The sequence below is a fragment of the Trichomycterus rosablanca genome, chromosome 9 (assembly GCF_030014385.1).
Source record: "Trichomycterus rosablanca isolate fTriRos1 chromosome 9, fTriRos1.hap1, whole genome shotgun sequence".
Lineage (NCBI taxonomy): Eukaryota > Metazoa > Chordata > Actinopteri > Siluriformes > Trichomycteridae > Trichomycterus > Trichomycterus rosablanca.
The window spans coordinates 26,847,886-26,868,710 of NC_085996.1; the positions used below are offsets into that span (position 1 = coordinate 26,847,886).

Below are 20,825 nucleotides of genomic sequence, written 5' to 3' on the forward strand. Positions count from 1 at the left end.
ATCCAAGTTTTATTTCTATAGTGTTGTCCCATGAAAAGATATAATAAAATATTTGCAGAAATGTGAGGGGTGTACTCACTTTTGTGATACACTGTATGTAACCATTGGTTTAATGGTGCATGCATAGCATACAGAAGTAGGTATTTCTTATAAATGGTTTATTTGGATTATTGTGAATTGTTAAACAGTCTGATAGCAGTTATAAGAAAGGATTTTCTGTAGCGTTCAGTCCTGCATTTAGTCAAGTCAGTCAAGTCAAGTCAACTTTATTTACATAGCGCTTTTTACAATAGACATTGTCTCAAAGCAACTTTACAAAATCCAGGACCAACAGATACAAAAACCCCTGTTGAGCAAGCCGAGGGCGACTGTGGCAAGGAAAAACTCCCTGAAAATTACAGGAAGAAACCTTGAGAGGAACCAGACTCAGCAGGGCCCGTCCTTCTTGGGCATTTAGGAGGAATCAGTCTGTGACTGAAGGTGCTCTGTCGAAACACCTCCACAGGGAGTGAAGTGGGTGTGAATTGTTTTTGATAATTGAGTTAAGCTTTGTGAGCATTCTTAACTCTGCTACCTGCTGAACTGAGTCCTGTTCAGACCCCACTATGGAGCTGGCCTTTTTGATCTGGTGGTTTATTCGGTTTGAGTCCATTGTTCTAGCACTCTCACCCCAGCAAACCACTCCAAAGAAAAGAGCACTGGCCACCACAGACTGATAAAAGGTGCACAAAGGGGGCCTACTGATGTTAAAAGATTTCAGCCTTCTTAAGAAGTACAGTCTGCTCTGCCCCTTTTTGTACACCGTCTCCATGTGTGTAGACCAGTCCAGCTTGTTGTCCAGCTGAACTCCAAGGTACCTGTAGCTGGGTACAAGTTCCACCTCAGTTCCTAGGATAGTAACTGGCTCAGGATCCCTCCTCCTCCTTCTAAAGTCCACCACCATCTCTTTGGTTTTTGTGATGTTTAGTTGTAGGTGGTTGTTGCTACACCAGTCCACAAAGTCCTTAACCGTGCCCCTGTATTCCTGCTCACATCCTGCTCTAATACAACCCACGACTGCTGAATCATCTGAAAACTTCTGAAGAAAACAGTTGTTTTCTTAATAACAGAGTTATATTGAAAGTCCGATGTATACAGCGTAAACAGGAAAGGCGACAGGACTGTTCCTTGTGGGGCCCCCATACTGCTCAAGGTTTTTACAGAGACACAGTTTTTAAGTCGCACAAACTGTGGTCTAGAAGATAGATAGTCCAAAACCAAGGAGACTAGAGCTGGTTCCACATTCATCTTCAGCATCTTTTCACCTAGCCGTGCAGGTTGTACAGTCCCTGACAGAAGTTCTGTCGCTTATCCCTGTTGTGGAAACTAAAGCTTATAACCTGACTTTAAATTCATCCATTGGTTTTAGAAATGACTCATATGAAAGCTGAAACCCTCCCAAATGAGGTTTAATTTACCAAAATAAATTTGCTTCACTGCAGAAATATTGATCATTTAATGAACACAGAAAGGTCAGATTTGCGCCCACAAAAAGTAATGTGAAAATCAAACAAATAATTTACTTCAAATACAAAGATATGTTTCATAACATTGGTGAATGAAGTTGTGGTGCTATTAGAGCCATATTTAATATTTTGTGTGACTTCCATGAGCTTTAAGGACTGCATCCATGCGGTTCGACAATGATTCATACAATTTATTGATGAAGTCATCAGGAATAGCAAAGAATGCAGTCTTACATGCCTCCCAGAGTTCATCAAGATTCTTTGGTTTTGTCTTCCAAGCTTCCTCTTTCATCCTACCCCAAACATGCTCAATGATGTTCATGTCTGGTGACTGGGCTGGCCAGTCCTGGAGCACCTTGATCTTCTTCGCCTTGAGGAACTTTGATGTAGAGATGGATGTATGAGATGGAGCACCATCCTGCTGCAAAATTTGACCCCTTTTATGATTGTGAATGTAAGAGGTAGCTAATACTTCTTGATGTTTTAGGCTATTGATATTGCCTTCCACCTTGCAAATGTTTCGCACACCCCCATACTGAATGTAACCCCAGACCATGATCTTTCCACCACCAAACTTAACAGTTTTCTGGGTGAATCTTGGATCCATACGGGCTCCAGTAGGTCTCCTGCAGTATTTGTGGCGGCTGTGGTGTAATTCAACTGAAGATTCATCTGAGAAATCCACCTTCTGCCACTTTTCCAGCGTCCATCCGTTTAGCAGGCTGTGGGCCTTGGCAAATGCCACACGGTTTTTTAATTGCCTTTTGTTTAGTGCTGGCTTCTGGGCACTGATTCGACCATGGAGGCCATTTCGAGACAGAATCCTACAAACTGTTCTAGTTGACACAGGGACTTGAGGTGACCAGGCCTGGTGGAGCTCTGCTGCAGTGGAAGAGGGGCTGGCTTTGGATTTTCTAACCAACAAACGTTCCTCCTTAGCAGTCGTCTTGCGGGGTCTGCCGGACCTGGGCTTGTCAAAAACATCTCCAGTCTCTTCAAATCTTTTTTTAATTCTTTGTACTTGACGCTGAGACACATTAAAGGTGCCAGCCACCTCTGCAGTGGATCTGGTCTTCAGCCTCTTGATAATCAAGGCTTTGGTCGCAGGGTGGATTTTTGGCATGTTGTCAGAGGTGAAGTTGCAGTTCAAGTGAAGGTCTGGGGTGCTGGGGTTCTTTTTATACACACCCACTAATTAACCGATCAATTAGTGAGCACAGGTGAGGCTGTAAACTAGGATTGGGTGCATTATATGACAAGGCGACAAAACTTTTGTCTTGCCGAAATCTGACCTTTCTGTGTTCATTAAATGATCAATATTTCTGCAGTGAAGCAAATTTATTTTCGTAAATTAAACCTCATTTGGGAGGGTTTCAGCTTTCATATGAGTCATTTCTAAAACCAATGGATGAATTTAAAGTCAGGTTATAAGCTTTTGTTTCCACAACAGGGATAAGCGACAGAACTTCTGTCAGGGACTGTATAGTATTGAAGGCACATGAAAAATCGAAAAACATAATCCTCACAGTAGTGTCCACACTGTCCAGATGAGCATGAGCCCTCTGTAACATATAGATGAGAGCATCATCCACGCCGATGTTTTGTTGGTAGGCGAACTGTAGAGGATCCATGTGTTCCTTCACTCTGGGTCTGATGTGAGCAAGGACTAGTCTCTCTAGCGACTTCATAACATGTGAAGTAAGGGCGACAGGCCTGTAGTCGTTGGGATTTGTTGGGTGTCTCTTTTTGGGAACGGGAACCAAGCAGGAAGTTTTCCACAGAGTGGGGATCCTCTGTAGACGCAAGCTCAGGTTGAAAAGGTGTGTGAAAATGCCACAAAGCTGACTGGAACAAATCCTCAACAGCCTGGGGCAGATTCCGTCAGGTCCAGCTGCTTTTCCCTGCTTAAGTCGATCCAGTTTTCACTTGATATGGTTTAAGTGTTAAGGGTGTGGTTACTGATGACAAGGTGGCATTGTGTGCAACAGGTAGAAGGCATTGTGAGGTAGATTGTTCAAATCTGTTGAAGAACAAATTCAGGTCCTCAGCTGTGTCCTGGTCACCATCAAGCAGCCCTCCTTCCTTCTGTTTCAAACCAGTGATCTTTCTCATGCCATTCCAGACCTGACGCACTCCTTCCTGTTGTAACTGTTGTTCTACTCTCTGTTTGTAGGCTTGTTTCCCCTCCTTAATCTCCAACTTCAGTTGTTTTTGAAGTATCTTTGCCTTTTCGCCCTCCTTTTTATAATTTTATCCAAAGCGACTTACACAATGAGCTGAACACGATAAGCAATTGAGGGTTAAGGGCCTTGCTCAGGGACCCAACAGTGGCAACTTGGTGGTGGTGGGGCTTGAACCGGCAACCTTCTGTTTACTAGTCCAGTACCTTAACCACTGAGCTATCACTGAGCATGACATTTAAATCATAATAAACAAACAAACTTTGCAAAATTGTTTGAGTTAGTCAAATTTCGTGGGGACCTGCAATAAACTGCTCTCTTCAAATCCATCAACCGATTTTTTTTTTTCCTCATTAGATTTAGGTCAGTACCAGGTCACTGAAGGATAAGATCTGAAAGGTGATTGGTTGTACCTGAGCAACTTAAAAATGGTTACTCTAATGGACTGATTACTTATTCATGCAAGGTTAATAGTTTGTGTTATAATGTGTAAATACAGTTAAAAAAGTAAGACATTTTTATTGTCATGGTATGATGTGAGAAAAGAAAATAATTTGAATAGAGTATAAAGTTTTTTATAGGCACTGCAAATTAAGTCCATATTAATATGATATTAACAAAGCACACATTTCCTTTATCAGGTATCCTGAAGGACAGGAAAAAGTGGAGCAATGAAGAAGTAAATGCTGTTGAGAAACATCTTCTGACATTTATTCAGAGTTGTCCAGTCCCCATAAAGAGAGACCGTGTCTCATGCATCATTGCTGAACCACATGCACTCAGAAATCGAGACTGGACAGCTGTTAAATACTATGTCAAAAACAGAATTACCACTCTTAAAAGATAGCACTGTTTCTAAAGTACTGTGTAAAATACTTTAATTACATTTTAGTGGTCACTGCAGTAATTGTAGTACCACAATTACAGGCTGTAGTCCATCTGTTTCCATGTTAGTCCCTTTTACTCTGTTTTCTAATGGTCAGGACCACCACAAGACCAAAGTAAAATTTATTTACAATGAAGCATTGTCTCAAAGCAGCTTTACAATTTCCTATTACAATTACGAGGACAGAGCAGGTATTATTTAGGTGGTGGATCATTCTTAGCACTTCAGTGGCACTGACATGGTGGTGGTGTGTTAGTGTGTGTAGTGTTGCTACGAGTGGATCAGACACAGCAGAGCTGCTGGAGTTTTTTTACGCGGCCTACAGCATTTTAGTTGGTGAACTATTTTCAGTCCAGCAGTGATACTGAGGTGTTTAAAAACTCCAGCAGCGCTGCTGTGTCTGTTCCCATCATACCAGCACTACACACACTAACACACCACCACCATGTTCAGTGTCACTGCAGTGCTGAGAATCATCCACCACCTAAATAACACCTGCTCTGTGGTGGTACTGAAAGTTACAGAACAGAGTAAAGGGGATTAAGAAAGAGAGAAACAGATGGACAACAGTCTGTAATAGTGGAACTACAAAGGGCAGTGACCAATAAAACAAATAAAAAAACAGAATATTAAATGAAAAACATAAAATGCCCAAGACTTTGGCACAGTACAGCACATCTGTTGATGTTTATTTGCACTTTTATGTCGTGTTCAGATATGTTTCTGTTTTATACAGTGAGGAAAATAAGTATTTGATACACTGCTGATTTTGCAACTTTTCCCACCTACAAAGAATGGAGAGGCCTGTAATTTTTATCGTAGAGACACTTCAACTGTGAGAGACAGAATCTAAAAAAAAAATATCCAGAAAATCACATTGTATGATTTTTAAATAATGAATTTGCATTTTATTGCATGAAATAAGTATTTGATACAATGGAAAAACAGAAGTTAATATTTGGTACAGAAACCTTTACAGAGGTCAGACGTTTCCTGTAGTTCTTGACCAAGTTTGCACACACTACAGCAGGGATTTTGGCCCACTCCTCCATATAGATCTTCTCCAGATCTTTCAGGTTTCGGGGCTGTCACTGGGCAACATTAAGTTTAAGCTGCCCCCAAAGATTTTCTATTGGGTTCAGGTCTGGACACTGGCTAGGCCACTCAAGGACCTTGAAATGCTTCTAACGGTGCCACTCCTTAGTTGCGGGTCATTGTCATGCTGGAAGACCCAGCCACGACCCATCTTCAATGCTCTTACTGAAGGAAGGAGGTTGTTGGCCAAAATCTCGCTTTCCACGACCCCAATCCATCCTCCCTTCAATACGGTGCAGTCGTCCTGTCCCCTTTGCAGAAAAGTACTCCCAAATTATGATGTTTCCACCCCCATGCTTCACGGTTGGGACGGGTTGTACTCATCCTCCTTCTTCCTCCAAACACAGAGAGTGGAGTTGATACCAAAAAGCTCTATTTTAGTCTCATCTGACCACATGACCTTCTCCCATGCCTCCTCTGGATCATCCAGATGGTCATTGGCGAACTTTAAACGGGCCTGGACATGTGCTGGCGTGAGCAGGGGGACCTTGCGTGCCTTGCAGGATTTTAATCCATGGTGGCGTAGTGTGTTACTAACGGTAATCTTTGAGACTGTGGTCCCAGCTCTCTTCAGGTCATTGACCAGGTCCTCCCTTGTGGTTCTGGGCTGATTACTGACCTTTCTCAGGATCATCCTTACCCCACGAGGTGAGATCTTGCATGGAGCAGCAGACCGAGGAAGATTGACAGTCATCTTGTGTTTCTTCCATTTTCTAATAATTGCACCAACAGTTGTTGCCTTCTCACCAAGCTGCTTGCTATTGTCCTGTAGCCCATCCCAGCCTTGTGCAGGTCTACAATTTTGACCCTGGTGTCCTTAGACAGCTCTTTGGTCTTGGCCATAGTAAGGAGGTTGGAGTGTGATTGATTGAGTGTGTGGACAGGTGTCTTTTATACAGGTAACGAGTTCAAACAGGTGCAATAAATACAGGTAATGAGTGCAGAATAGGAGGAGCTTCTTAAAGAAAAACTAACAGGTCTGTGAGAGCCAGAATTCTTGCTGGTTGGTAGGTGATCAATTACTTATTTCATACAATAAAATGCAAATTAATTATTTAAAAATCATACAATGTGATTATCTGGATTTTTTTTTTAGATTCTGTCTCTCACAGTTGAAGTGTACCAATGATAAAAATTACAGGCCTCTCCAGTCTTTGTAGGTGGGAAAACTGCAAAATCGGCGGTGTATCAAATACTTATTTTCTTCACTATATATTAGCACATCTGTTGACATTTTGTTTGCACTTTTATATCGTGTTTAGATAATTCTGTTTTATAAATCTATGCATACTACAATGTTGATAGTCTAAATGATAAGCAGCTTTGTTAAAAGCAGTCAATATTTCTGTTACTCTCAAGTCATGCTGAATGGTGATGTCTTTTACATGTTTATAAAAGGCACTATATTAAAAACTCTGTTTTAAATCATAAGTATTTAGTTGTTTTGTTTTTTATAATAAGAACAAGCTGTGTCTTAATCGTACTCTATTAATTGTTGTCGATGTGGTCCTGAGTTTTCTTTATGTCCCAAATATGTTAGTAGTAACTGACTTTAAAGTGTGTGTGCTTTTATGTCCTAAAAATGAACATAAACCAGAAATTAAGTCCTAAAATTTAACATAAACCTGAAAAATATAAAATTTTTAAAAAAGTAAAAAAATTAAAAAATCAACAGACAGAGATGATATGTGAGCTAAATAAATCCAAAAAATAGTCTTATTTTGTTTCCAGGACCTTTAGAAAGGCAGGTCCTGATATGACTGCGGTTTCTCTTACGTCCCCATTTTTCACATAAACGCGTATGTGTGTGTGTGTGTGTGTGTGTGTGTGTGTGTGTGTGTGTGTGTGTGTGTTTGGTGCAGATCTGGCAAAATTTCGTAAAGATTTTGCTAAGGCCAAACACATAGCAATAATAACTGGAGCTGGAGTGAGTGCAGAGAGTGGTGTGCCAACCTTTAGAGGAGCCGGTGGCTTTTGGAGGAAATGGCAAGCTCAGGTAGTATACCCATTCTTCATTCACATGTATTGTTTTTAAGTTTTTATGCAAATGTTGCACAGCTATTTAGTAAATGAGTGATACAGAGTACAAAAGTATGTGAACACCCGTGCTAATTCATGAATATTAACCTTAGGTGTTTTAGCCACATTCATATAAAATAAATGATATACTTATGACTTTGGAGTATAAAAGGCCTCGCCTCACAGCAAGACGGTCCTGGGTTCGATCCCCAGGTGGGGAGGTCCCGGTCCTTTCTGTGTGGAGTTTGCATGTTCTCCCGGTGTCTGCATGGGTTTACTCCCGTAGTCCAAAGACCTGCAGTTAGGTTAATTGGAGATACAAAATTGTCCATGACTGTTTGACATTAAACTTGTGAACTGATGAATCTTGTGTAACCAGCCATTACCTGTTCTGTCATTAATGCAACCAAAGTGTGTAAAACATGACAATAAAATCCTAATAAATAAATATGGAGTATGGAGAGGACCATTTCATATTCCAACATGATTGTGCCCCTGTGCCCAAAGTGAGATAAAAACATGGTTTATCAAATTTATTGGGAAGGAACCTTAATGGTCTGTACAGAGCCCCATACCTCAATGCCATTAAACACCTTTGGGATGGATTGTAATGCTAATTGCATGCCAGGCCTTCTCATCATACATTGTCTGACATTGCAAATACTTTTTTGACTAAATGTGTACAAATTCCCACAGACACTTTTATTTTTGAATAAAACCTTCCCAGGACAGTAAAGGCAGGACTAACTCAGTAATAATAATGCTCATAGTTTTGAAATAGTAGTCCAATAATCTAATGGTCAGGTGTCTACATGCTTTAAGCCATATATAAATATATTGACAAACATCACTATATTTTGATTGCAGGATTTGGCCACCCCTGGTGCCTTCTCTCGTGATCCATCTCTGGTGTGGGAGTTTTATCACTACAGACGGGAGGTAGACTAATACCAGTGGAAGATTGTGTGTAGTACTTATGACCTTCTTCATCATTTGTAAAACCTCGTACTGCATACATTAATACATTCCAGTAATTGGATTTGCTTTTTTGTGATGGTGTCTTTAGAAGGTTGTGTATATTATTTGTATGTAGGTTACTGTCATTCTTCCGATTACGAATGTTTTTTTTGCTCCGATCCTTATTGTTAAGAGCCAGCATTGGAATGTCTATGCAACAAAAGGCTATCGAATAGGCTTTCAAATACTTGCCAACATTATTCAAAGTTTTGGAATGACCCAACCAGAGCTCAATCCAAATGAAAAATCTGTAGAGTGACCTAAAGAGGGCTGTGCACATGAGATGCCCTAGCAATTAGAGTGCTTTTTCAAGTGGACAAAGACTGCCAAGTAGCGATGTAACGATGCACCACAAGACAGTTAAAAATCGGTGCAAATGTGCCACGAGTTGAATCGGTTATTCATTTAAGATGAATCGATATTTACTTTAAACAGCAGAGGGCACTGGTGCTATATATTTTTTTTTACACAAAAATTAAAACCAGCTTTGTTTTGCATAGTTTGCACCTACCTCAGAAATAAAAGGGCATTCATTATTTAGATGAATAAAAGATAAGCATGAATACTTTATTTTGTTTTATTTTAAAGAGAAACAATAAAAGGAAACATCATTTGTCTTAATTGTATCGGGAACCCAGTATCGTGAATCGTATCGCATCATGGGTAGAGTGTATCGTTACATCTCTACTGCCAAGTCCAGATGTGTCATGCTGATAGACTTTTGCTCAAAAAGATTCAAGATTCAAAGGTGCCTCAACAAAAAATAAGGGTGTGTACATTTATGCAATTATCCTATTGCAGGTTTTTCCCCCCTTAGAAGATTTCAGTTTTGTACCAATTGAATTGCACAGATTATAGGTCACATTAAATCTTGGACTATTTTTTACATCACAAAACCTGGCATTGTAAAAGGGGTGCAAAGACTTTTTATATCCACTGTAATTATAATAATACATGACTATACTCCTAACTGTCATAAATCTATATCATAGTTAAAAGGATATTTTTTACACAGGTGATGGGTAGTAAGGATCCGAACGCTGCACACCTGGCCATAGCAGAATGTGAGGCTTTTCTTAGCCAGCAGGGGCGCTCTGTAGTGGTCATCACCCAGAACATTGATGAGCTGCACCATCGAGCTGGTTCCAGAAATGTCCTGGAGATCCATGGTGAGATACATCACAGCACACCACGTCCAATCTCATTTTCGGGTTAATTTAACATTTGCCGGACAGCACGGTGGCTCGGTGGGTAGCACTGAGTTTGATTTCCAGGTGTAGCGGTCCGGGTCCTTTCTGTGTGGAGTTTGCATGTTCTCCCTGTGTCTGGGTGGGTTTCCTCTGGGAGCTCCGGTTTTCTCCAACAGTCCAAAGACATGCAAGTAAGGTGAATTGGAGATTCAAAATTGTCCATGACTGTGTTTGACATAAAAGAACTGATGAATTTTGTGTAACCAGTAACTAACTGTCCTCTCATAAATGTAACCAAAGTGTGTAAAACATGCTGTAAAAATTTTAATAAATAAAATAAATAAATAATATTCTTTCTGCTTTTTCTCCTTTTAGGTAGCCTGTTTAAAACTCGCTGTACAAGTTGTGATGAAGTCAAGGCCAACTATAAGAGCCCGATCTGCCCTGCTTTGGAGGGAAAAGGGTAAATATGGTGACCCACACCAGCACACACACACACACACACACACACACACACACACACACACATGAATGTTGGTACCTTCATTCACTCACATCTGTTTTTCTTTCTCCTCTAGAGCACCTGACCCCAAAGCTCAGGATGCCAGAATACCAGTGAAGGATCTGCCCAGGTGTGTATATGTAACCACAATTAACTGGGTATGTGTACTGTATATTACAGTTAAAAGTATGAAAAATATACCTCGCCCAATGGCTATGTAAGTTTTCTCTGGGTAATCTGCATTTCTCTCACCATCCTGAGGTGTTTGTAAGTAGATATGTTAATGTATGGGTGTATTTCTGCCTCGGCTCCAGTGTTTCCAATTGATAGCTGACCCATTGCAACCCTAATTAATTATGAAACCCAAATTAATGCATGAAATATACACTGATCAGCCATAACATTAAAACCACCTCATTGTTTCTGCACTCACTGTCCATTTTATCAGCTACACTTACCATATAAAAACAACTCCAGCAGCACTGCTGTGTCTTATCCACTCATACCAGCACAACACACACTAACACACCACCACCATGTCGGTGTCACAGCAATGCTGAGAATGATCCACCACCCAAATAATACCTGCTCTGTAGTGGTCTTGTGGGGGGTCCTGACCATTGAAGAACAGCATGAAAGGGGGCTAACAAAGCATGCAGAGAAACAGATGGACTACAGTCAGTAATTGTAGAAGTACAAAGTGTTTCTATATGGTAAGTGAAGCCGATAAAATGGACAATGTGTGTAGAAACAAGGAGGTGCTTTTAATGTTATGGCTGATCGGTGTATATTCTATAGTTGTACAGTGTCCTTACCCACAATTTGATCTTAGACCAGCCATAAAAGCTTACACTGCAGAAGCTTGGCAAGAGGTATGGGAAACTTTTACCACCAGTAAACTCAGCCAAAAACATGAGATTCATCTTACTATAAAAACAGACAGAATTCAATACCCCAAAATTATTTATACAAGATGCTGTATAGGAAAACTCACTCATAACTACCTGCTAAAGGGAGACCAGGCCCCCACTTGTCCCACGTTCTCTACACATGCCGAAAGATGAATAACACCAGAACAAAATGTTACAATACAAACAGCTAAAAAGAAATCTTTACCTCAAACCCCCCCCCCCCCCCCCCCCCCAAACTTCCTAAATTCTTAGAAGCACTAGGACTTAGAACACCATATAAGATATGAGGAAAAAATCAGTTAAACCCTACACCCTCACAGTTACTCAAGCATCCTTATAATCCATATAAAGTCTTTTCATGAATTCCTATAAAGAAACATATCGACCCCCACTTTGACTTTTTAAAGAAGGAACCTTGTATTCATCCATGATAACAGCCATAGCAGCTGACATGACGTTAAGAATCCTGAAGTTGTAACTGTAGTTCAGTGCTAGTAATCAACAGGGCATGTGAAGTAATGAAAGTTGTAATGCAGTAGAGGGCAGCAGATACATATGAATGAGTGCAGCAGGGGCACTAAACTAAACTGAGGAGCATTTTGAAACCATTTAGTTCTGCTCCTGTACCCCACAGTCCTAAATAAATAAATAAATATTCTGGTCAGGTTTGCGGTGGGTCTGGTTTTCCTTGGAATTGCCAGGAGATTTATGGTGCAGTAACACACCCTGGACAAGACGCCAGTCCGTCGAGAGGCCTCGGCCACCCCCTTCCTCTGACATAGCCCATCAAGTCTGTATGTAGATGCCTGACCGGCTGATAGCACTGCTGGGGTTTTTCACTCTGGATCCCAGCTAGCAGTAGTGAGCTAGTGCAATTTACTCGTTATGGCAATATTAATTAAAAGTAATTGAACTTGCATTCAATACGCTTATTATCTCAGGTGCAATATTATTTTACTACCACATGTAATATTGCTCCATCCAAATGATAAAGGTCAGATGTATTTTTTGCTGGTCACACTGCTTTAAAAAGGATATCAATTTAAAATAAAATGAAGAATTATAATGATGTGTGAATGTGTGTGTAGATGTGAGAATCAAGGCTGTGGTGGTCTTTTGAGACCTCATGTAGTGTGGTTTGGAGAATCGCTGGATCCTGACGTTCTGACCAGAGTGGATCAGGAGCTGGATAAATGTGATCTTTGCTTGGTGGTGAGTGCAGTCACAGATATTTTATTTTTACATGATTTAAGTTAGAATTAGTACGCTGACATACTGCACATAAATACTTGGGTTGTCATAATTATATTACACTTAGTCAGTTGAAGTTACAGCTCCAGTGGCTTTCTCTACGTGCTGAAAGCCACATGGGCAGCAGCCGTATGCATTTTGTCACCTACACTTTGACAAGTGCAATGCGGATCAGCACTGTGTACGGAGAGACACAACCTGACAGCACTCTTTTTTCGTCTCTGTGCAGGAGCCATCAATCAGCCAGCAGAGGTGGTAATTGAGTACCTATCTGGCTTATTAATATCCCACCCCTATCTGAACAACAGGCCAATCGTTGTTCATGTGGCTGCTCAGCCAAGCCGGCAGGCGGAGCGGAGACTCGATACGATGTATTCGAGATCCCAGCTCTGGTGTTCAGTGTGTCTTTTACCGCTGCGCCACCTGAGCGGGCCCGGTTTAGCTTTGAGTATAGATTTTAAACAGAATCTGTAAGAAACATTTAATTACAAGTACTAATTAAACATGCTAATAAAAAAATAAAGATTCAGTTGGTATCTTTAAGCTCTATGTGACAACACGAGAGTAGTTATTATAAAATGATAGGCCCTGTCATCAGGCATGGCCAGTTTTATGTGTTATTTTTAATATTGTCTTGGGAACAAAAAGTATTACACAAAGATTACATTCAAAGTAATAATAAAAAAATAAAAATTGCATCACACAGTCTAACTTGGTCATGCAGCGATAGGTTGAATTTAGTAACAGTAAACAGGCCGAAACTGCTTTGGTAATGTAGATTAAAAAATAGCAACTGAATCAAGGTTATACAGTAATACCGGATATAATGTGCTGTGCTTCATATCCATAATTAAGTTAAAATGTAATTGTTTTGGATCTTTGGGAGTCTTACTGGCTCTCATTGGAATTATTTTTTTTACATAATTAGGCTTGCCTGCTGAGTTAAATCTAGGTGAGTCTTTAGGCTTTATTGATTTTATGGTAGAGCATTGCACTTCAGTAGTAGTAGTGCCTTTGTTTTTGTTTGGTTCTGGCAATTTTCATTTATTTGTGGTTTCCTGTACCAGCAGTACGGCACTTTGGTGTCACACTTTTTATATGGCAGTAACCGTTTAACAATCCAAGTTATTTTTTTTATTATTGTTTTTCTCATGTTTCTTATTTAAATTATGTATTCAAGTTAACAATTAATTGTTATTGTATTGTATTAAATTAATTATGTTATTAATTTCTCATTCAAATTACCTCCTCTACACTATATATATACTGTATATATGTATGTATATGTGTGTGTATATACATATGTGTGCCCATGTGGTTACATTTGCCCCAGTCCCAACTTTTTTTGGAATGTGTTGCAGGCCTTTTTGCATTTGCATTTTCCGTACTGTCATATCTTTCTGTGATATATATCAATTCTACAATTACTGACTGTAGTCTGTCTGTTTATTTACATACTTTTTTAGCCTGCTTTCACCCTGTTCTTTAATGGTCAGGACCCCCACAGGATCACTAAAGAGTAGGTAGTATTTAGGTGGTGGATCATTCTCAGCACTGCAGTGACACTAACATGGTGGTGGTGTGTTAGTGTGTGTTGTGCTGGTATAAGTGGATAAGACACCGCAGTTCTGCTGCAGTTTTTAAACACCTCACTGTCACTGCTGAAAAATATCCAGCCAACAGCACCCCGTGGGCAGCGTTCGATCCCCAGGTGGGGCGGTCCGGGTCCTTTCTGTGTGGAGTTTGCATGTTCTCCCCGTGTCCGCGTGGGTTTCCTCCGGGTGCTCCGGTTTCCTCCCACAGTCCAAAGACATGCATGTGAAGTGTTGTGAAGTGATGAATCTTGTGTAATGAGTAACTACTGTTCCTGTCATGAATGTAACCAAAGTGTAAAACATGATGTTAAAATCCTAATAAACAAAACAAACAAAGTGCTTTTATATGTGTATATATGTGTTTATAAGTGGAGCTGATAAAATTGACAGTGAGTGTAGAAACAAGGAGGTGGTTTTAATGTTATGGCTGATCGGTGTATATATATATATACTGTATATATCGTTGTATATATATATATATATATATATATATATATATATATATCCAACAACTTTGGGCAACTATAGCATTCAAAAAAGCTAAAAAACAAACATCGCACATCTTAAATTGTGTATCTGTTTGCTTGTCTCCAGGTGGGTACGTCTTCCATAGTTTACCCAGCAGCCATGTTTGCTCCTCAGGTGGCAGCGAGAGGAGTGCCTGTGGCTGAATTTAACATGGAATGCACACCTGCCACCAACCGCTTTATGTAAGCTCCACACACACACACACACACACACACACACACACACACACACCTCTTCACCCTGCAAATTAACTGTGTTGCTCTTCTTGCATATTACTGTGTGAGGTCTGAAGTATAAACACCTGAGATTTTTAGTGAGTCACACATTTCCCTTTCTTCTGAAGCACCATAAATTGAATACCTGCATGTGAGATGAATACATGCTATTTTGAGGAAGGCTTTCATCCTGCCTGATTTAAAGCACTTGTGAGGCAGTGTCTGTGTTGTAATATTTCTGGTTTTCAAGGAGCATGAGGTATTGTTACAACTCTTAAACAGCACTTTCTTTCTATCAGGTATCATTTTGAGGGTCCGTGTGGCAGCACCCTGCCCCCTGCCCTGGCATGTGATGAAAGCAAAGATGTCTAAAGGGATTCATCTTCCAAAAAAGCCTGGTTTTACAGAACACTATAAAATGGTCTTTAATATTTAATTATAATTGTCTCCTAACGTGCACCTGAAATTATGCAGAACCTTTTATTTCAATTAAGGGGTCATTTGTTCTGTAATTTGCAGTTAAAATATCCTAATGTTACCTGACTTTTTAATTATTTGTTTAAAATCAATACTGCAAATGTTTAAAGCATGAATCAAATCTTAAATACATGAACATATCTACTTATTTGTTTTAAAGTCCTCAGGATTTTAATGATTTTTGCATCAGTTCTACTTCTGTGACTAAACAACTTGAAACGTAATGCATGGACGTTTTCTTGTAAGTTTATTGTGGGTTTTCAAAAAATATGCTGCATTAAAAATATATTTACAGCCGCATGCAGCAACTTGTTGGTTTTAAACGTTTTATAGTAAGTAATTAAATTTTTTGGCATGCCCTCCTATTTCCTTGTTAATAAACATGATTGACTATAATTGGTGATGGGCGGAACAGTGGCTTGGTGGGTAGCACTGTTGCCTCTCAGCAAGAAGATTCTGGGTTCGAGTCTTAAGTGGAGGGGTCTGGGTTGTTTCTGTGTGGAGTTTGATGTTCGCCCTGTGTCTGTGTGGGTTTCCTTCGGGTGTTTCAGTTTTCTTCCACAGTCCAAAGACATGCAGTCAGGTTAATTGGAGATACAGAACTCCCTCTAGGTTTATGTGTGTGTGTGTGTGTGTGTGTGTTTGCCCTGTGATGGACTGGTGACCTGTCCAGGGTGTTTCCTGCCTTTTGCCCATTGAATTGGACCCACTACAACCCCGAATAGGATAAAGCATAGGATAAAGCAGCGGTAAAACAAACAATGAATGTATGAATGATTGGTGATGTATTTTTACTTATACATATAGGGCTAGTTTGACTGCATTCAATAAAAAGAACATGAAACAATAGTCTCTTTTCATGGTCAAAAAGAAAAAAACAAAATGTCACCTTGTTCTTAGAGGAAATGTATCTAGATGTAATGCAAGAATCACCAAAACCAGGTCTGTCATAAAGAAGCTGCTGAAACATGGTTGTCAATGTGTACATTAAATAAAGCTTTACATTTTTGTTAATAATATAAGAAATAGGATTACAATAGGATTACATAAGTATATTTTTTCACATGGCGACACATTGGCTCGGTGGATAGCACTGTCGCCTCACTGCAAGAAGGTCCTGGGTTTGATTCCCAGGTAGACAGGTCCAGGTCCTTTCAGTGTGGAGTTTGCATGTTCTCCCTGTGTCTGCTTGGGTTTCCTCTAGGGGCTCTGGTTTCCTCCCACAGTCCAATAACATGCAGTCAGGTTAATTGGAGATACAAAATTGTCTCCAAATTAAAAACTTGAACTGATGAATCTTGTGTGTAAAACATGACATTAAAATCCCAATAAATAGATAAATATAAATTTTTATTAATACTTAATAAAGAACAACGATTCCTTTCGGCCCAACATTTGCTCTCATCAGGATTCTGCCACTACCAAATCATACAGAACTCTTTTTGTGTACTTGTGGTCATGTAGGTCCAAACTAATTTTAGTTGATTTGCATTTATGAAACTTGTAGAATCAGAAGTTTGTGGAAACCATTTCTAATAATTGTGTTCAGGTGTTTCAGCCATCAATGTCCTGGTGTATAAAAATGTCCTTTCCTGTTATATCCAGCATAACCATGCCTCTATGCACATAGAGAAGGAACTTCAGGAGCCAGCACAGAGCCGTGACCTCAATCGTATTGAACACCTTTGGCATGCATAGAAAAATTGATTGTTAGTCATGCATTCCTGTTCAATGCCTGACCTCACAAATGCTTTTTAATGAATATGCAGTTTTGGAGGGTGTAATAGTCACATTTTGAAAAATATTGTACTACAAATGCTGTCTATTGAAATTACATGAAATGACCCCTTACAGTCACTGTAGAGGAAGTAGAGGAAAAAATCAAACCCAGATCCCCAGAACCCATGTTGCTATGTGGCACACGGTTTATATTGTTTTATATTTTATTCTGTTTGAACAAAATACTACTCTGAACACACTGGTTCAAATCTCAGCTCTGCTACCGGTCGGCTGGGCGCCATCTAGCAGGCACAATTGGCAGTGCCTGCATCGAGTCTGGTGTGGGGAAAAAGGCTGGACTAAATACTACTGCAAGTACCCTGAATAGCAGACCGAGGCACCTGTTCAGAAGTGGATGAGCCTCATGTGCGCATCCACCAAAGCATCCACCAAAGCACGGGTGAAAAAGAAGGGGTTAAGGGACTGTGCATGCGTCAGAAGAGGCATGGAGCAGGCAAATATACCCTCCTCGAACACAATCGCGAATCCCAGCCGCAGAAGATTAATTGGCTACACTAAATCGGGAGAAATAGGGAGAAAATGCATAAATTAAATAAATAGAAAAAAATACTACTAGTCAGGTCAAGTTGCTTAAAAAATTGTTATTCTACATCCATTTTTTCCTCCCTAAGACATGGCCAGTTCTGCTGTAGAGCGTTTGACAGGCGCTTCAGTGAGCTAGTGTATCCAACTGTTGCACTACCTGCAGTGTATTGTAACTATCAACTGTTTGTTAGTTATTTTAAGTAAACATCAGAAGAAAAAGCATGATGGACAATAAGACAATGTTTTTTACTGATTGGTTCACTATGACAAGTCATCACTAACAACCCGTCACGTGCCATAGAGAGAATGACTGCATGTATCCTGTGGCATAAAGTCACCTTGATTTTGTCGGTTCTGAAGCCAGATTCCAAGGTCCATCTGAAAGCTAGCCCCCAAAACCCCTCCTCCGTTTCTTTGTCTCTCCATGGTGAACTGTCACAGTTTATAAAGAGGTGCAGGAGAAAGGCATTATTGTGTTTGACACCGTGAACAGAGTTGCCATTAGAGGAGGGCTTACCTGTGTGTCCAGTGTTTTAAATGATCATTTGATTTTGAGAAAAGGTGGTGTATCAATGTTTATCAATGTTTTTTTTATATATAATAAGTGTATAAGAAGTGTATTTTAATAGTAGTGGTGGCTTCATGTAGATACTTGCAGACATACACCGATCAGCCATGACATTAAAACCACCTCCTTGTTTCTACACACATTGTCCATTTTATCAGCTCCACTTATCATATAGAAGCACTTTGTAGTTCTACAATTACTGACTGTAGTCCATCTGTTTCTGTACATGCTTTGTTAGGCCCCTTTCATGCTGTTCTTCAATGGTCAGGACTCTCCAAGGACCACTACAGAGCAGGTATTATTTGGGTAGTGGATCATTATTAGCACTGCAGTGACACTGACATGGTGGTGGTGTGTTAGTGTGTGTTGTTCTGGTATGAGTGGATAAGACACAGCAATGCTTCTGGAGTTTTTAAACACCTCACTGTCACTGCTGGACTGAGAATAGTCCACCAACCAAAAGTATATCCAGCCAACAGTGCCCCATAGCCAGCATCCTGTGACCACTGATGAAGGTCTAGAAGATGACCAACTCAAACAGCAGCAATAGATGAGCGATCGTCTCTGACTTTACATCTACAAGGTGGACCAACTAGGTAGGAGTGTCTAATAGAGTGGACACGGTATTTAAAAACTCCAGCAGCGCTGCTGTGTCTGATCATTACATATTTACATTTTACATTCACCATGTCATTGTCACTGCAGTGCTGAGGATCATCCACCACCTAAATAATACCTGCTCTGTGGTGGTCCCGTGGGGGTCCTGACCATTGAAGAACAGTGAAAGCAGGCTAAAAAAGTATGAAGAGAAACAGATGGACTACAGTCAGTAATTGTAGAACTACAAAGTGCTTCTACAACCCCTGGCAAAAATTATGGAATCACCACTCTTGGAAGATGTTCTGTCAATTGTTTAATTTTGTAGAAAAAAAATAAATCACAGACATGCCACAAAACTATCATTTTTCAAAATGTCAACCTTCTGGCATTAAGAAACAATAAAAAAAAGAAACAAATATAATAGTTGTGGTCAGTCACAAGTGCTTTTTTTTAGATCAAGTAGAGGAAAAAAATATGGAATCACTCAAATCTGAGGAAAAAATTATGGAATCACTGTAATTTGCAGTTTAAAAACAAAACATCTGCAGCAGATTAGATTTGCTAATTATTCTTCAGTTTAAAAAGAGTGCTCACACCTCGGAGAGCTGTTGCACAAAGCAGATTGTCATGAATCATGGTTCCAACACAAGATATGTCAGTTGAAACAAATGAGAGGATTATAAAACTCCTTCAAGAAGATAAATCATTGTGGAATGTCGCAAAAGATGTTGGTTGTTCCCAGTAAGCTGTGTTTAAAATCTGGACCAAGTACAAACAAAATGGGAAGGTTGTAAAAGGGAAGCATACTGGTAGACCAAGTAAGACATCAAAGCATCAAGATAGAAAACAAAGCAATATGTCTTGAAAACAGAAAATGCACAACAAAACAAATGAGAAACAAGTGGCCGGAAAGTGGAGTCAATGTCTGTGACTGAACTGTAAGAAATCACCTAAAAGAAATGGGATTTACATACAGAAAAGCCAAACAAAAGCCACCATTAACACCTAAAAAGAAAAGAACAAGGTTAAAGTAGGCTAAAGAAAAGCAATCGTGGACTGTGGGTGACTGGATAAAAGTGATCTTCAGTGATGAATCGCGAATCTGCATTGGGCAAGGTGATGATGCTGGAACTTTTGTTTGGTGTCTGTCCAATGAAATTTATGAAGATAACTGCCTAAAGAAAACATGTTAATTTCCACAGTTGTTGATGATATGGGCCTGCATGTCGGGTAAAGGCACAGGGGAGATGGTCTTCAATAAATGCCAAAGTCCACATTGACATTTTGGACGCTTTTCTTATTCCATCAGTTGAAAGGATGTTTGGTGATGATGACTTCATTTTTCAAGATGATAATGCATCTTGCCATAAGGCAAAGGACGTGAAAACTTTCCTTCAAGAAAACATATAATGTCAATGGCATGGCCTGCAAATAGTCTGGATCTCAATCCATTTGAAAATCTCTGGTGGAAATTGAAGAAAATGGTCAATGACAAGGTTCCAACCTGCAAAGCTGATCTGGCAACAGCAAGAGACAGTTGAAGGCAGATTGATGAAGAATACTGTTTGTCATTAGTTAACTCCATGCCTCATAGAGTTTAAACCATTATAAAAGCCAGAGGTGGTGCAACAAAGTAATAATGGTGCAGTGTTTTGTAATGATTCCATAATTTTTTCCTCAGATTTGAGTGATTCCATATTTTTTTCCTCTACTTGATCTAAAAAAAAAGCAATTGTGACTGACCACAACTATTATATTTGTTTCTTTTTTTATTGTTTCTTAGTGCCAGAGGGTTGACAGTTTGAGAAATGATAGTTTTGTGGCATGTCTGTGATTTCTTTTTTTTCTACAAAATTAAACAATTGAAAGAACATCTTCCAAGAGTGGTGATTCCATAATTTTTGCCAGGGGTTGTATATGGTAAGTGGAGCTGATAAAATGGACAGTGCGTGTAGAAACAA

General features: G+C 39.7%; 1 protein-coding gene across 4 annotated transcripts in view; it reads left to right on the top strand.

Annotated features, from left to right (window-relative positions):
• The window catches only part of sirt5 (sirtuin 5), a 30,803-nt gene extending 14,495 nt beyond the window's left edge, over positions 1 to 16,308 (top strand). For 3 of the 4 annotated variants that reach the window (XM_063002177.1, XM_063002175.1, XM_063002176.1), the window contains 8 exons: positions 7,529 to 7,662; positions 8,553 to 8,624; positions 9,718 to 9,871; positions 10,268 to 10,355; positions 10,471 to 10,524; positions 12,394 to 12,517; positions 14,746 to 14,861; positions 15,194 to 16,308. In XM_063002177.1, the coding sequence (XP_062858247.1) occupies positions 7,529 to 7,662; positions 8,553 to 8,624; positions 9,718 to 9,871; positions 10,268 to 10,355; positions 10,471 to 10,524; positions 12,394 to 12,517; positions 14,746 to 14,861; positions 15,194 to 15,266 (815 nt within the window). In that variant the 3' untranslated portion in view covers positions 15,267 to 16,308. Of the gene's footprint in view, positions 1 to 7,528; positions 7,663 to 8,552; positions 8,649 to 9,717; positions 9,872 to 10,267; positions 10,356 to 10,470; positions 10,525 to 12,393; positions 12,518 to 14,745; positions 14,862 to 15,193 lie in introns of those variants that run through there. The other variant, XM_063002178.1, reaches the window with a different exon arrangement.
• The last annotated feature ends 4,517 nt before the right edge of the window (positions 16,309 to 20,825 follow it).